Below are 16,214 nucleotides of genomic sequence, written 5' to 3'. Positions count from 1 at the left end.
TATAGTAAATAAATGTAGTTAGCGATTTGCTGTTGGTCCTTTGCAACTCGTAAATATACAAAACGGCTATTTTCTCCTTTTGTAAAATTATAGGGTAGTAGTGCAGTCCTAATCGCTACAACAACAACAACAACATATATCTACCGAAGACATTTCAACACCTAATTTCACAGAACGAAAAGGTGGCCTCTATGAGCGAAATGCCCACCTAACTACTGACAGCGACAGTTATTTTCATAGTACTTCAAATGGAAATCTCGGTGGTTCCCAAACGCCGCATATTTTGACACCGCCAAATCCATCAGCTCCCATACAGGCTTTATCCTCATTAAGACCATTTTGTTCTGGTAGATTAGGTGTTATTGCAAGTAGTAGCACGTTAAATAGTCCAAATAGACAAGGTGATCATCTGTACAAGAGAAGCGAGAGGCAAGTAAAAGGGATATCGTCGCTATAGGTATTATAAATATAAAATTGTATGTTGCAGAAGCTCACGGTGCCACCATCAACCCTTATAGCCGTGTTTTGTCGTCGTCAAGGTACGAAGCTGCTGCGACGCATACGAGCGGGCCTGGTGGCAATGGCAATGCCGGCGCCTCAACAGTAGGCAACAACGGCAACCACAATTTTTATTTCAAAACAAATTCAATCACCTTGCCTGCCTATATAACATCGTCCACTGCAGCAACATCAAGAGTAGCTGTATTAAAGACGTCATATCAACGGAGCAATTTTTACGGTACAGCAGAAACTAATTCAACACCAGCTCCAAGTTCTCCACGAATGAAAAACAAGTCGAGATTAAATATAATTGCCAGAACAGCACGCATTGGCTCAGAATCGCCTAATAATACGACATCGACATATTTGAATTCAAAAAAGGTGACGGGAATGGGTTCACCAACAGCAGCATCTGCAGCATCCTCGATTGCTAATAATAAAAACAGGAGTAGTTGTAGTTCAATCAGTAATAGTTATATTAATAGTTTAAGCCGTAACAACAATGCTATAACATTTTCATCAACACAAACGTCAAGTAGCATTTCAGCAAATCTCACCAAAAGTCGTAGTATTCTAAATGGCGCTGCTGTACCAACAGTGCGGTCAACGGGAAATGCTACTTATGAACACTATAACAATACAAGTGACAGTGATAATAATACCACCTCTCCCACGTTTCCTGGACCAGTTGCTACTAGCACCTCCTTATTAACACAAAACCTGCATCAGCAAAACGCCGCAAGAGCGCATCGTTTACACGGACGGAGCACAACATCATCTAGCCGTTCGCATTCACGTTCGCCAAGTAGCTATAGCTCATCACAGAGCTCTTCCTCATCAAATGCATCATCATCAAATTCACATGCATCCAGTCCCAATAGAAGAAATGAATATATTCCAAATAAATCTGCAAGCGTATTAGTAAACAGTACGCGAAATTTACCAACAGCAGTTACAACACCATCTCAAGGTGTGTATAGGATTATATTAAGAGAGACACAACATGGGTACTAGTTACAACTCAAAGCAAATTGTAAATACTTAACAAATTGAAATTTCGAGGTTCAATACATCCTCGTCTTACTTCTGGTTTATTTTTATAACGAAAATTATGCAGGTTTTTTTTTAATAAAAAGTGAGTAGTAAGGTTTATATGGCATAGGCTAACACTTATAAACCGATTCAAAAATATTATTTTAAGACAACTTCCTATTAAATAGTAATTGACTACGCCTTCTGTTAATATGTATAAAATTTATTTATACAATTTGAAGTGTTATGGTTGTTGTTGTAGCCTTTAATATAGTGATAAAGTACTGTTTTTTTTATAAATTTTTATCATCTTCCTAATACAAATTTTTCAAAGATTAATTATGATTGCGTTGTTTTTTATTTTCATTTTTTATTTTTATTTTTAAACAGGTACAATTGGAATGGCGGGCAGTGGCAATGCCAGTGGCAACTCCAACAGCAGTAGCAATAATAGCAGTGTCAATACGTCAGCTTGCAACACAGTCAATCCAATTGTTCATTCCCAAGATAATCGTCCTCTTGCTATTTGTGTACGCAATTTACCTGTACGTTCTTCAGACACATCACTAAAAGATGGCCTTTTTCATGAGTACAAAAAGCATGGCAAAGTCACGTGGGTAAAAGTTGTGGGCCAAAATTCCGATCGTTATGCATTGGTTTGCTTCAAAAAGCCAGATGATGTAGAAAAGGCAATTGAAGTGTCAAAAAATAAACTATTTTTCGGATGTAAAATAGAAGTGCAACCATATCAAGGTTATGATGTTGAGGATAACGAATTCCGACCTTACGAAGCCGAATTAGACGAATATCATCCGAAAGCAACCCGTACATTATTCATTGGTAATTTAGAGAAAGATATAACGAGCAGTGAATTGCGAAACCATTTTCACTGTTTTGGTGAAATAATCGATATCGACATAAAAAGACAAAGTACGCAGGCATATGCATTCTGTCAGTACTCAGATATTATTTCTGTAGTAAAGGCGAAGCGTAAAATGGATGGTGAATATTTAGGCAGTAATCGAATTAAATTGGGTTTTGGAAAATCAATGCCTACCAATTGTGTTTGGATAGATGGCGTAACGGATAAGATTCCTGAAAGCCTTCTACAGTCACATTTTTCGCGTTACGGCACTGTAACAAAAGTAATTGTAGATCGTATGCGACATATGGCGTTAATTATATATGATCAAATACAATATTCGCAGATAGCTGTGAAGGAGATGCGCGGTGCAACGTTACGTGGCCGACGATTGCAGGTGGATTTTGCCTCACGTGAATGTCAAGATGCTTTCTATGATAAGCTGGAGAAGCAGAATGCAGGTGCGAAACGACATAAGAAAATAAAGTTACTTCTCATCCATTCGAATATTTACTTTCGGATATGTATAACAAATTTAAAGAAAATATTTAGTACCAACAATTATATTAAATGTTTTATTTCGAATGGAAGGGTAAAAATTGTTTGAATGACTTTCAATACTTATAATTATTATTGTTACTTATTAATTTATTTATAAAGGGTTAAGCTGAAACCAACAAATCCAAAACGGGGATACCGTTGGTGTCGTACTTATTGACAAGTGGGCGTGGCTAATTACAAGTATAATTTACTAGTTTTTGGGGAGACTTGTTTTTTATATTTCGGACAAATGGACACAAATCGTTTCTCGTTAGCTTTAAGTGTGTGATATACGTGCATACATATATAATTTTGAATAAAATAGGTTATAAATTATCTTGTGTAATACTAGCTTAAATCAATACATCTACCTACATACTATTCATATACATTTTAAACTAACTTAATACCATTCTTTTGTTTTTTATTACTTTCAGGCAATCGTTTCCATCGCTACGAGTCACAATCTCGGTCACGTGCATCATCCTTTACACGTCACCAGAATTCAAACGATGGATGTTCTCCTAGCAACACGCCTGGCAGTAGTAGCAGCTGTAGTGGTTCTAGTATAACTGCAACTATTGCTGCGCCTGCAATTTCATCGGCGATTGTCGCCGGCGGCATTAGTGCTGCAATTAATTTAACATCGTCGGGTAGCTCGTCGTTGGCGTCTCAGAACCCACCCATGTCAGGTAGTTCAACACCGGCCCGAAGCCGTGGATCGCGCAGTTCACGACATACTGTAGACTATGACTACTTGGATACACGTCGATTCCGTTCTTATGACGAATTTAGTCAAGGCTCAGGCGCTTCACATGACGATGATGCTGCTACATTGAATGCTTATACGGCTAGTAGTGTTGGTGGAAGTAGTACCGGAGCGGGACTACGTTCCGACTCACCACTCCTATCACGTTTGGGGCCAATAGTAAGCGGTATTGTAGCCAACCCAGCGCCAAATGCAAACGAACGGGTAAATGAAACATATGAAGTGACGGTGAATAGCAGTAGTGCACGCCGTCGTTGTGATAAAAGTCCTTCAAAACAAAAAGGTAGGCACAAACTAATATACAAATGTACAACACTTTCTAGGTCTGTATACAATTGTTCATATTTTAATTTACAGGTGATATAAGAATTTTACAAAAAGAACGTTCCCATCTTTTAGAGCAACTTGAAGAATGCCCGTCCAGTGGTGATGAGAGTATAGTAACCCCGCGAAAGCGAATCAAAATCGATCATCATCATTCCATGAACACTGGCAGTGGATTGGTACGTATATGCTTATAAAAGATTTATATTTTATTAATTTTTTCGCTAAGGCGATTTAACTTATTTGTTTAAAATAATATTAACTTGTATATATGTTAAATATTGACTATTTTCAGTCTCAGTCGCATTCGTCGGAGACAGGAAGCAGTATAAGTGATCAACACAAAAGTAACCTAAATTCCAACTGTGATGCCTCTATATATGATGTTACGGCAGTAGCCGGTCCACGAAAGGGTGAAGCTCACCGCCTTTCCGATTCAATCAATCATCCCAGTTTGAAATACCACCAACTTCAGTATCACTCACATTCAAATTCATTGCCATCGTATCAGCAACAACAACCGGTGCGCCGACCGTCCATTGATATAACGGCGTCACTGAGTGTTAATAGCTGTAGTGGAATCGTAACTTCAGCTATTGGAGCAGGGTCAGTTTCCACCCGTCATGGTAGCGTGAGTAGTACTGGATCTGGCAGTGACCATCATAATGCATCTGGGGCAAACAGCGGACTTTCAAACACGATGGCTTGTAAGCGACGTCGTGTCACCAGTGCAAGTAATAGCGTTGGCGATGTTGGTGGTAGTATGTTATCCTCATCTATTTCCAGTACGACAGGCATTAGCATATCTAATAGTGCTGGAAGTGCGACTGTTAGCGGCGGTAGTAGTGGCGGCGGAGGAAGTGACGATTTTCAGCACCATAGTTCACGAGGCCGTGGCCATGCATTACATTCCCATCACTCACATGAAGCAAGTGGCGGTGAGAGTGCAGACGGTTCACGTCCAGGTACACCACTTTGTGACGAACGGCCTGAGGTATTACCAAGTGATCCACGTCGTGTACCACGTGAACGACGACATGAAGCGATGGTATTGCCCCTTCCAAAATTTGGCATACAATTTTTTCATCAATGTCGCAATAGTGTGACAGGTCATGGAATATCAAATATGAAAGGTCACAGTGGTAGTGGAAGTATAGCTGGTGGATATCATCATCATAATAGTAGTGGGACACTTTCCTCTTCATCTATGTCAACTGGAAATAGTGGTCTTGGCATGCATATGTTACCAAACACCAATTTAAGCATTAGTAGTCATTCTAGTCATAGTTCTGCGGCGACGACGACGTCAGCGGCGCCACCGTCTTCAGGCTCCTCCAATTTACCAGGATATCCATTGCATAGTCCATCCACAAGATACTCGTCACATTGGCGACATCAACATCATCATCATCAACAGCATACCCACGGTCATGGTCACTCAGCTCATTCGCATTATAACCAAACGACATCTGGTATACCTAGTGCGACAATGATTAGCCCATTACGTCCGCGTTCGCTTAGTTCGAATTCCAGCGATTCGGATGTGCCTGGACAATGCAGTGGTAGTCCATCATTGGAAGAGCGCATACGTACGCTTGATGAAATGTATGAACGATGGTCTGGCGGTGGTGCGGGTAATAGCTCAAATAGCTCGAGCGTATCGAAGCGCCATGATTTTACTGGCTGCAGCCAAAATCTTTTGAGGCATACGTATCGTGGTAGCGAACAACACAGCGGCACACCAAATGCGAATAGTAGTAGTAGTACCATAAATACACCACCTGCCTCTACACCGTCACGGTACAAACCTCCTGAAATCGATGTACATGGTGTTAAACCATCTGAGATTGTGAAATCGGTGTTGGCGAAAAAATCGATTTTCGACGATGATCTACAACGGTTAAAGAAGAATCATTGGTATGAGCCATCGACGGATTCCACACAATTAGCAAAGCAAGTAATGGGTGTTTGTACCTCTCCGGGTTTGCCTAATTTGGCAGCTACTAAGGCTCCAGTAGTTGGGTGTACCACTTCAAACACGAACGTCAATACGGCCGCAGCTAAACCACTCTTACAACGACTGAGCAGTCTTTCGCCGATGAACTCACCACAGGCCTCAATATCACCGTATAATAGTCCATCACCGTCACCTTCGGTTAGTGGCAATTTTGCAACATCTTTATTACCGAGCGCGGTCAAACTGGTGACGAATTCGGCGGCTGTGGCGACTATCACCAACGTTAATCTAACCAGTTCCAGTAGCATTTCAGCCATCGCATCCACTTCTACCTCTGCGGCAGCAGCAATGAAAGGCCTACAATACCCTTTTCCCAGTCATCCGCCGTTGCCAAGCACGGCCGCACCCCCGCCAACAGCACAACCGGCCCCACCCACTGGACCTGCGCCCGCAGACCCACCACAATCGAAGCATACACCAGCAACCACAACGGAAACAAATACCGCCACTACGACTGGTACGAGAATAAAGCCCAATTCCATTACCAAAAGCTTAAATGTACCATGGACGGCAACATCTGATAGCAAAGCATCAACGTCTGAAAGCAGTAATGGTGGTGAACGCGTGGTTGGGTGTACAAGTGATGGCCGTGTGCTAAGCAAATCTGTTTCAGTTCCTGGTAGTACAAATATTGGCACAGTTAAGTCCCTAAACGCGCATGCCGCAGATCCTGATCCAAAGCCTCACACTTTAAGCAGAAGCTCTTCATCGGGTAGTGGTGTAAAAAACGAAGAGGAAACGCCGAAGCATGAAAAACAACAATCTAGTAATGTGGCGTCCACTTCGAAGAAAAGCGAAAGAAGCTCACACAAACACCACCATCGTAACGAAAGTGAAAAGCGTTCCTCGAAAGGAGAGCGTGCTTCTGAAAGACGAAAAAATTCAATTAACTCTCAACATTCGGTGGCCTCGACTCCGCGGATAGGAGATGAGTCAAGTGACACTGAAGAAAAAGATAGTGAGAAACAGCATAGGGAACGTGAGAAAGAAAAGGAACGCGAAGAACGCGACAAGCGTGAAAAAGAGGCCCGGAAGCAAAAAGAAGAACGGGAAGCGCGTGAACGAAAAGAATGTGAAGAACGCGAACTTAAAGAACGTGAAGATCGTAAGAGACGTGAACATGAAGAACGTGAGCGCGCCGTTGAGCGTGAACGAGATCAGAAAGAAAATGAACGTAAAAAGCTTGAAGAGCGTGAGAGAAAAGAACGTGAAGAGGGCGAGCGCAAGGAACGTGAAGAACGGGAACGTACACAAAAGGAGGAACGAGAGCGGAAAGAGCGCGAAGAACGCGAGAAAAAAGACCGAGAAGAACGTGACCGAAAAGAACTTGAAGAGCGACAGAGAAGGGAACGTGAAGAGCTCGAGGAAAAAGAATGTGAGGAAAGGGCTGAGAAGGAGCTTAAGGAAAAGGAAGAATGCAAGGAAAGGGAGCGAAAGGAGCGGGAAGAACGAGAAAGAAAGGAGCGTGAACTCGAAGACCAACTGCAACGTGAACGTAAATTCAAAGAGGAACGCGAACATCGTGATAAAGATCAAGACGAATCGGGTAAGAGCAAAAGAGAACGCCCAGATCGTGAATTGCATCGTGAACATTCACGTAAGCAGCATGATACCGATCAGTTGCACACACCCAGTAGCAATCAAACCAGCAGCCAAACATTTCGTCAAGTCACTGACACCGACCGTCAAAATAATAAAGAAAATGCTGTGGATGAGCGAAAAGTTGGACTTTCATCTGAAGGCGCTAATAAACATCGTGGACGTAAATCTTCACGGAATTCTCCAATACGCTTACCGAAACGACGCTTAAGCTCGCAAGATAGCAATCATGGCAATTTGAGTTTGCCCCATACCCCAATAACAGAAGATGCAGTAAAACGCTTACGAATTGAAACACAGCAGGCAATAACCACACCTGCCAGTAACAAAATAACAGAACGTCAGCCCTCAAAAGAAGCCGCACCGACTACTCACGAACCTACGACAAAGCAATCCAGTGTTAGACATCAACGTTCGTCAAATCAGGTCACAAGCGGAATTTCGAATACATTGGCTGCTGGTAGTATATTTAACGTTTCCGAAGAGATCACTAAATCCAAGGAGCACTCAAACAAACATCGAAGTAGCAAACATCATAGGCACCAATTAATAACACAACAAGAACAAGGTAACAACAAAGATGACAGTAAAGAAAGTGAAGATAATAACAATATATCAACGACCACATCAAATATAGTGGCAACGCATGAACCGCCGACATTCACGTTAGTAGATAGTGCAATTCACCATGAAAACATTACAGATCAGGAGCATCCAACGAATTATCAGAGCAAGCATTCGTTGAATTCCAGTGGCGATGAAGAAACAATTCAACAACGTTTTGTGGCGCATCAGAGATCCATAAGTAGTAACAGTAGTAGTCATCACAAGCAACGCGATCACAATGCCAGTGGAAGTAGTCATCACTCACGTCATAAAAATAAACGTGAACATCGTGAAAGGAAACGAAATTCTACCACCGAATCTTTAGCGCCAGCAACAGGTAACAATTTGACCGACGAGGAACTTACTCATAACCCAAGTCGGCGAACATCTGGTACAGGTTCACACAGCAGCGAATTGAATTTGCTGACATTGAAATCCAAGCAGGAGGGACGAAGAAGTTCTGAACGGAAGTCTTCACGTTGTTCAGATGAGGGATGTGCTGTAGCTCCACCCCAAACACCACATAATCGGCAAGGTTTTAATACAAAATCCACACCATCACGTAGAGTGATAATTAGTTCGGGTGATTCGGATGGCACCGATGATCCAACGAATAGCGGGAAAAAACATTCAATTTTCGACATACCCGACGAGGGACCTTATGTTTCAATGTATGATAAAGTTAAGGCGCGCTCCTGTAAAAATATGCAAAAGCATGAAGAAGAAAAGAAGATCAAAGCAAAATTTACCCAACTCAAACAATCCCGGGCCAAGCGTGAAGGAAAGAAACGCTCAACGAGTTATGAAGGTGATTCGGAATCTGACTTCGAGGAACGTAACCAACGTAGCGGTGGAATCAGTTCCTATAAATCACGCAATCCGACAAATCTCACATCCTCCGATGATGAAAATGGAGCTACAAATATGGGAGCGCGGCGTCGCAATTCCCAAGCGTCCTCACATCCGCAGCGAATGTTTTCAGATTCTGATTCGACCACAACAGCTGAGGCCGAAGCTCGTCGGACGAAATTGCATCATAAACTTATGCGTCTATGCGATGATGATGCCGATGGAAGCACTGACGATGAAATAAATGTCAATGCGAGCAAACCACTTACACCTTCACCAAACAAATTACTAACCGGCAAAATTAATTATCAAACACGAATTGCTTCGGATTCCGAGTCACGCTCGCAACCTTTACAAGATATACAAATTAAACAAGAGCTAACCGATGACGAATATCGTGATTGTAAATTTAAGGTAGAAATAAAATCGGAAATTAGAAAAATGGAAGACCAACCAGGAACCGATGTTGACGTTAAGCCGAACGCACAATGCATCAAAATGGAGGCCATTGACTCGATAACACCCGAAATAGATATCAAACAAGAATATAAAGGATTGAAAAATAATTCCCTGCACGATATTTCTGACTATGAACTTATCATGGAAAATACATCTTTGAAATCGTCACTAAAAACTCAGCAACATTGTTCGCCCGAGACTCGAAAGAAGCATAAGAAGAGCAAGAAACGTCAGAAGAATGCACTGCCAATATCGAGTATACAAACAGCGCACAACATAGTCGAGGCGAAAAATGTTTTGGTAGCCTTTGCGCCAGGTTCCATCCAATTGCTCGAAATGTTGAATACACCAGGGCATAAAGTGAAGCTAGAAATGTCACCACCGTACGATCCATTTGATGAACTAAAGCGTGACTGTTCGTCATCAACTACCACCACTCATACAAATAATGGCGCAAAAGAAACTTCCGTGAATGAAAAGAAGCGTCATAAAGAGCGTAAAGAGAAAAAACGCGAAAGACTGCGTAATATTAGTGAAGGTGGTGGAACCATTGATTCCGAAAAAATGTCCAAAGAAGAGCGGCATCGTTTGAAGAAATCGAAAAAATCAAAAAGTCTCGAAACAATGCGATTGTTAGCTACTGCTGCCAATGTAGAAAAAGCAAATGCGTCAAAATTGGCGACTTCGGAAGCAGATTCTTCAACCGCTAAAACTCCACCTCCTTCTACAGCTACAGCTCCAAATTATCAGACCACTACTACTACCAAACGTGGTGGTGAGAAAATGGAGGACATATTCGGACCAATCTCCGATGAAGAGTCCCAGTTGACGGACGGAGAGTCTAAAGATTTGTCCTCAACATTTTCTTTGGATAACAGTTATGGTGGGCCATTAACTTCTTCAAGCAACATAACAGGACCAATCGTTTCAGCAGCTCTCAATCCTTACAAACAAGATCCACTTACACCCAAATCGCATACGGTCGAGGAAAATGATGAGAATAAACAAAAGTTGTCTGCTACCATTAGCAGCGATGGTAATGGACATATAGATCGAGAGCGCCATCGTAAAGAGAAACGTGAGAAACGGCGTAAAGAACGCGAAAAATCACGTGAGAAACATGCACTATCAGCTTTGCAACAACAAAATCAAAATATGCATGATGATGAGAATAGCGTTGATCTTGACGAGGCCGGCCGTGCGCTGGAGGCTCAACTAATGGAAGATTCAGACAACAAAGCAACTGAAGATGCAACGCCCTCCACAGCCACAACACATCGTAGTGATATGACTGATGTCTTTCGATTTTCCGACGGCGATGAAAACTCTGCCGATTCGAATGTAGTACATCGTGACAAAGAACTCGCAGACGATAATGAAATTAGCAACTCAGTCAGCTTACAGTCACAGGGAAATGTTGCCAACCAATCTATTACACCTATCCACATTAAAATTAAAGAGAAAAGGAAAAAGAAGAAACGTTCAAAGGAAGAGAGACACCATCATCAGCGTCGTGAATCTGTTGGCTCATTGCCGCACCAACAGTTCCAACCGTCCCAACCTGCGCAAACGCTGCCTCCACCCTTGACACCAAAACTTTCAATTGATATATTTGCGGCTAACAACAAACAAGAAAAAGAGCTGGAAAATCAATTGCGTAGAGATGACGATGAAGAAAGCTCTACAACCAGAACACAATCTCCCATTTGTAAACCTTCGCCAAGTTTACCATGCTTAACGGATGATGACATTGATTTGGGTACACAATCACTTTCAACAACAGCAAAGCCCACCACTGATATATTGACTTTGTCACCAATGCGCGAAAAGAAATTGATAAGCCCAATACCAAAGACACCAACAACAAACACAACACAGTTTATAAATGAGAAGACTAGTACTAGTGCATTTGACCCTACTACCTCTCCAGTGAGTTCCCTTACACTAGCTACAGTTATTGCAGCATCCACACCAACAACAACAACTACTTGTTCTACCATGACCTCGGTGTCCATGGATACAAGCTGTACATCCTCAACAAGTGGTACACCTACGACCACGAAAAAGAAGACAGACATTTTTATACCTGGTTTCGATGGCAAATTAGACGAGCAAATAAGTGAATCAGCTGTTAAATCAATTTCGGTGGAGTTTAATGCATCAATATTGGATGTAAATGCAGATGAACCAAAGATACCCGTGGAATCCCCACCTGATCTTACTGTTAAACACACAGACAAAGCTGAAGATACAAAGTCGCGTGTTACCATTTCACAAGAAGAGACAGAAAGTGCTGTATCTGCTTTATTGGGTGAGAGTTTTGGTAATTCGTCGAATATTGATTACTCCTTCCAAGATGATGCACTCGAAGATGACTTGACTGCTGTCGATGGTGGTAATGTTGAGGCTCCCGAGCCAGATGAAGAAGCTGCTATCGCTGCAAAAGCTATTGAGGCATCGAACGAACCTTTACAGCCCGAAGAAGATCCTGAGGAAGTCAATAAAGCAGTGCAAAGTCTAAGCACAGAAGAAATGGATGTTAAAGTTGATACACCACAATCGGAGCGTGGTTTGCAAATCGACACCGATACAGAGGAGAATGTAGATGAAGCTGATAGTAGTGGAGCAGGTTTGAAAATTGACGAGTCAGCCACATCTGGAGAAGCATCTGATGAGTTGGTTGGTGACAAAGAGGGTAAGTTTAAATTGTAAATGAATACACGAAGCAATTATTTATCATACCTACATAACTGTACTGAGCATACGTCCGTACGCACAACGCATAAAAAATCAATAGTTGGGGCGATTTACCCCCGAGGAGACTTAGTCCGAGCTTCTCCCCGATTGGCGTCGTGGTCCTTTTTAATCTTCCCTACAAATTGGGAAGGGACCTACATCTTTTATGCCTATTCCGAAAGGCAGATGCATTTTCACTAAGATGCAGTAATGTTGTTGTTGTAGCAGTGCTTCGCCCCATCCAATAGGTGCGACCGATCACAAATTGTCATCAATATCCTCCAACGGGAGTCCAAGGAAACTTGCTGTTTCAACAGGGTGGACCATAATGAAAGGTGTGTTAGAGGCGTTCGTTCCACAATACAGTTGAAGAGATGGTTGGTGTCATGGGGGGACACGTTACAAACAGGACATATGTTTTGTATGTCGGGGTTGATTCTGGATAGGTAAGAGTTTAACTTGTTACAGTATCCAGATCGAAGTTGAGCTAGAGTGACTCGCATTTCCCTAGGGAGTGTGCGTTCCTCTTCTGTAAGTTTAGGCTATTGTTCTTTCAGTACAGGATTCACCGGGCAATTCCTGGCATAGAGGTCACTCGCCTGTTTGTGGAGTTCACTGAGGACCTAACGACACATTTGCTGACAAACTTTTCACTTTGATTTTTTTATTTTTGGCCTATGTCCAACCACCCAGATAATTTGCGGTCCACCTTTTAAGACTTGGGAGAAGGGTAGACCCTTCCAGGTGGTGTAACCCCACCCAACCCCATGCAGTAATGTACTCGGAGTGTTTGCCAAATAACTGCTGAGAGCGACCCCTCTTAGAAAAACTTGTTTAATTGCGATGACATAGAAATTTCAACGTGGTCATATCAAATCGTTTCCCGAGTTGGTCGGCCTTGTATCTTAATGTCGTTGCTGTAGCGTTAAATATACTCCCTGAAGGTCTAAGCCAATTTCTGCTTTGTAAAATTACCTCCTTCGGCTGCTAGTGTATCTATTGACAGTTACTGTGTTCTTTTTAATGTTGACGCAAGTTCTTTTATACTTTCTTCCAACGCTATAGAGTTAAACGGATTATGTGCTAACTTTTGGGGGTGGGGAGGGAGGGGATGGCCTGAAGGTTTAATGTGGCCACATAAATCGTTCCCGAGATGGTCGGGCTAGCACCTTAATGGTGATGTGGTACCGTAGCGTACTGGATCTGTATCCGGCAAAAGACCATCACATCGATAACACTCCCCAAAGCCTTCGGGGAGCAACCTTATGGCTACAACAACAACAACCAGTGTCTTTCAAATTTGCTAGAAAGCTGCTAAAGTAATCTCAATTCTCAAACAAAACAACGACTAAAGTCCAATAGTACCAAAAGTCCATCGGTACAAAAACATTCGGCGCGAAAACCTCCGAAGAGATTTAAGGCCGAGCTTCTCTTTCAATTCGATTCGTGCCCCATTATTCTTCATACAAATTGGCGGGACGGGACCTACATGTTGTTCGCCGACTCCGAACGGCATCTGTAAGGCAGATGAGTTTTTACTGATAAGCTTTTCATGCGACCCCGGTTAGACGAAGTGTTTTCTATTTGATAAAACTGGTTTCTAAATTCGATATCGCTTTGCCCGGGACGTGAACATAGGATCTTCGGTGCGATAGGTGGAGCAAGCTACCGTGAAAAGATTACAAGAAGAAAAAACTTAAAATTGTTTAGGGAACTTTTTTTTTCTCCGACGTTGTGGCAGCGCACTACCCTCGAGTGGCCCGATGAAACCAGGCTAATCCAGTTATTTTTTTTTTTTTTTTTGTTTTTGTTTTTTTAATTCATACATAGTTTTTTTTGTTTGTATCCTAATTCTTATTTATGTTTTATTTATAATTTATACTTTTTTTGTTACCGAGGCTTCTTAAGCGCCGAGATCTAAAACCGCTCACCTACAGAGAAACTCATCAGCTGAGAAATATAGATGCAAAATACAATAGATTAAAAGTATAAATATAATTTGTTTAATTATTAAGAGAAGATAGAACCGTTTTTTTATGGCAAAGAGCGAGTCCGAAACATCAATTATTCTCGACTGAGAGTTATAATCTTCACACAAACATAGAAAAGGTTCGTTTAGTTGGAAATTACTTCTGCATTGTTTAAGAATTATAGGTTTATAATGCCTTGAAACTCGGCATGGAACATTCAAGTTTACTTCGTTCAAAAGAAATGGGCTTGAAATCGATCCATTTAAAAGTCTAGCCATAAATAGTACACCTAGCATTTCTCTACGACTTGCAAGGGTAGGAAGATTTATTAGTTTTAGCCGATTAGTGTAAGGAGGAAGATTATACGGAGAGTCCCATTGAAGATTTCCCAAGGCGAAAAGTAAAAACTGTTTTTGAATTGATTCTAGTTTATCCACATGAACTTGATAACGCGGATTCCAAATTATCGATCCATATTCTAATATCGGCCTCACCAATGATGTAAAACAAGTTTTTGTAACGTAAGGATCACTAAATCCTTTTCCCATCTTTTCACAAATGCTAAAACTCCTCTTGCTTTATTGACTGTGGCATTAATATGAGGGTTGAAACTAAGTTTGCAATTCATTGTAACTCCCAAGTCGACAAAAACATCAACGCTTTCCAGAGTTTGGCCATTAATTGTGTAAGAAGCTGGCTGTACGTTCCCACGTGAAAAACACATGAATTTACATTTTTCTATGTTGAGCGGCATAAAATTCGCATTACACCAAGTAACTAAACAATTTAAATCCGACTGGAGTACAGAACGTTCTTCAACCGACGCGTATGACTTAAAAAGTTTTACGTCGTCGGCATACATTAAAATTTTAGAATGTTTTATTGTTGTGGAAATTTCGTTTATAAAGAGCAAAGCAGAATAGGACCGAGATGGCTGCCCTGAGGCACACCGGAGGGAACATCGATGACATTCGAACAAATGTTTTTAAAAATGACTCTTTAAGTTCTACCGCAAAGATAGGAGGAGATCCAGCGAGTTAGGCCAAGTTTAAAGCCAAGCAATTCGAGTTTATAAACATGTAATGAGTGGGGTAATTTGTCGAATTCTTTGCTGAAATCAGTGTATATAACGTCGGTATGATGATTGTTTCTAAACACATTAAAGACGTGAGTTTTAAATTCAAGCAAATTGGTTGTGGTTAATTTGGCTCTACAAAAGCCATGCTGAGAACTATCTATCAATGTAGAAATCGGAAGGTAAGGTGATTAGTAACGATTGCTTCGAAAAGCTTAGGCATAGCGGAGAGCTTTGCTATTCCATGATAGTTTTCAATAGACGACTTGCTTCCTTTTTTATGGAGTGGGATAAGAAAAGATTCCTTCCAAGCCGTCGGAAAAATGCCATTTTTTAAAGAGAGGTTAAACAGATCAGTAAGGGGCTGGTAAATGTATTCCGCACATTTTTTAAGAAAACATTTTGGGATCAAATCGGGGCCGTATTTGCAGGATTCTTTTAGGGTCTTTAGATGTAATAGAACATCTTCAGGCAACAAATGTGGAGCATATACTGAGTTAATAGAATGGAGCTCATATGGATAATTTGTAGGTGATGAATCAACCACAGCAGAGTAATTAGAGTGAAAGAATTGAGCGAAGAAGTTTGCAATCTCTTGATTGTCGCTGGAAATGCTATTTCTAAACTTCAAGGCAGAAGGAAACCCGTTAGTTCTGCGTTTAGAATTTACGAAACCATAAAAAGACTTGGAGTTGCAAATAATGTTTCTTTTAATTTTACATATGTAAGCTTTATAACGCTTTTTATTAAGTTCAAAATACTTATGACGGAAAATAGCGTACTGTGCAAAATCAGAATGTAAACCGGTTCTCTTATATAATTTTTTAACCATTATCGTAACAAACTTTTTTCTTGGTTGAAGATAACCATTACAA

General features: G+C 41.3%; 1 protein-coding gene across 9 annotated transcripts in view; it reads left to right on the top strand.

Moving 5' to 3' along the window:
- The window catches only part of spen (split ends), a 204,128-nt gene that overhangs the window by 148,375 nt on the left and 39,539 nt on the right, over positions 1–16,214 (top strand). For 6 of the 9 annotated variants that reach the window (XM_067768862.1, XM_067768863.1, XM_067768860.1 and 3 more), the window contains 4 exons: positions 1,924–2,856; positions 3,373–3,987; positions 4,062–4,207; positions 4,324–12,253. In XM_067768862.1, the coding sequence (XP_067624963.1) occupies positions 1,935–2,856; positions 3,373–3,987; positions 4,062–4,207; positions 4,324–12,253 (9,613 nt within the window). In that variant the 5' untranslated portion in view covers positions 1,924–1,934. Of the gene's footprint in view, positions 1–1,360; positions 1,472–1,923; positions 2,857–3,372; positions 3,988–4,061; positions 4,208–4,323; positions 12,254–16,214 lie in introns of those variants that run through there. The other 3 variants (XM_067768865.1, XM_067768864.1, XM_067768868.1) reach the window with 3 other exon arrangements.

The sequence above is a fragment of the Eurosta solidaginis genome, chromosome 2 (genome assembly GCF_040869045.1).
Source record: "Eurosta solidaginis isolate ZX-2024a chromosome 2, ASM4086904v1, whole genome shotgun sequence".
Taxonomy (NCBI): domain Eukaryota; kingdom Metazoa; phylum Arthropoda; class Insecta; order Diptera; family Tephritidae; genus Eurosta; species Eurosta solidaginis.
The sequence above is the reverse complement of the archived record's forward strand: the minus strand, read 5'-3'. Positions and strand labels throughout refer to the sequence as shown.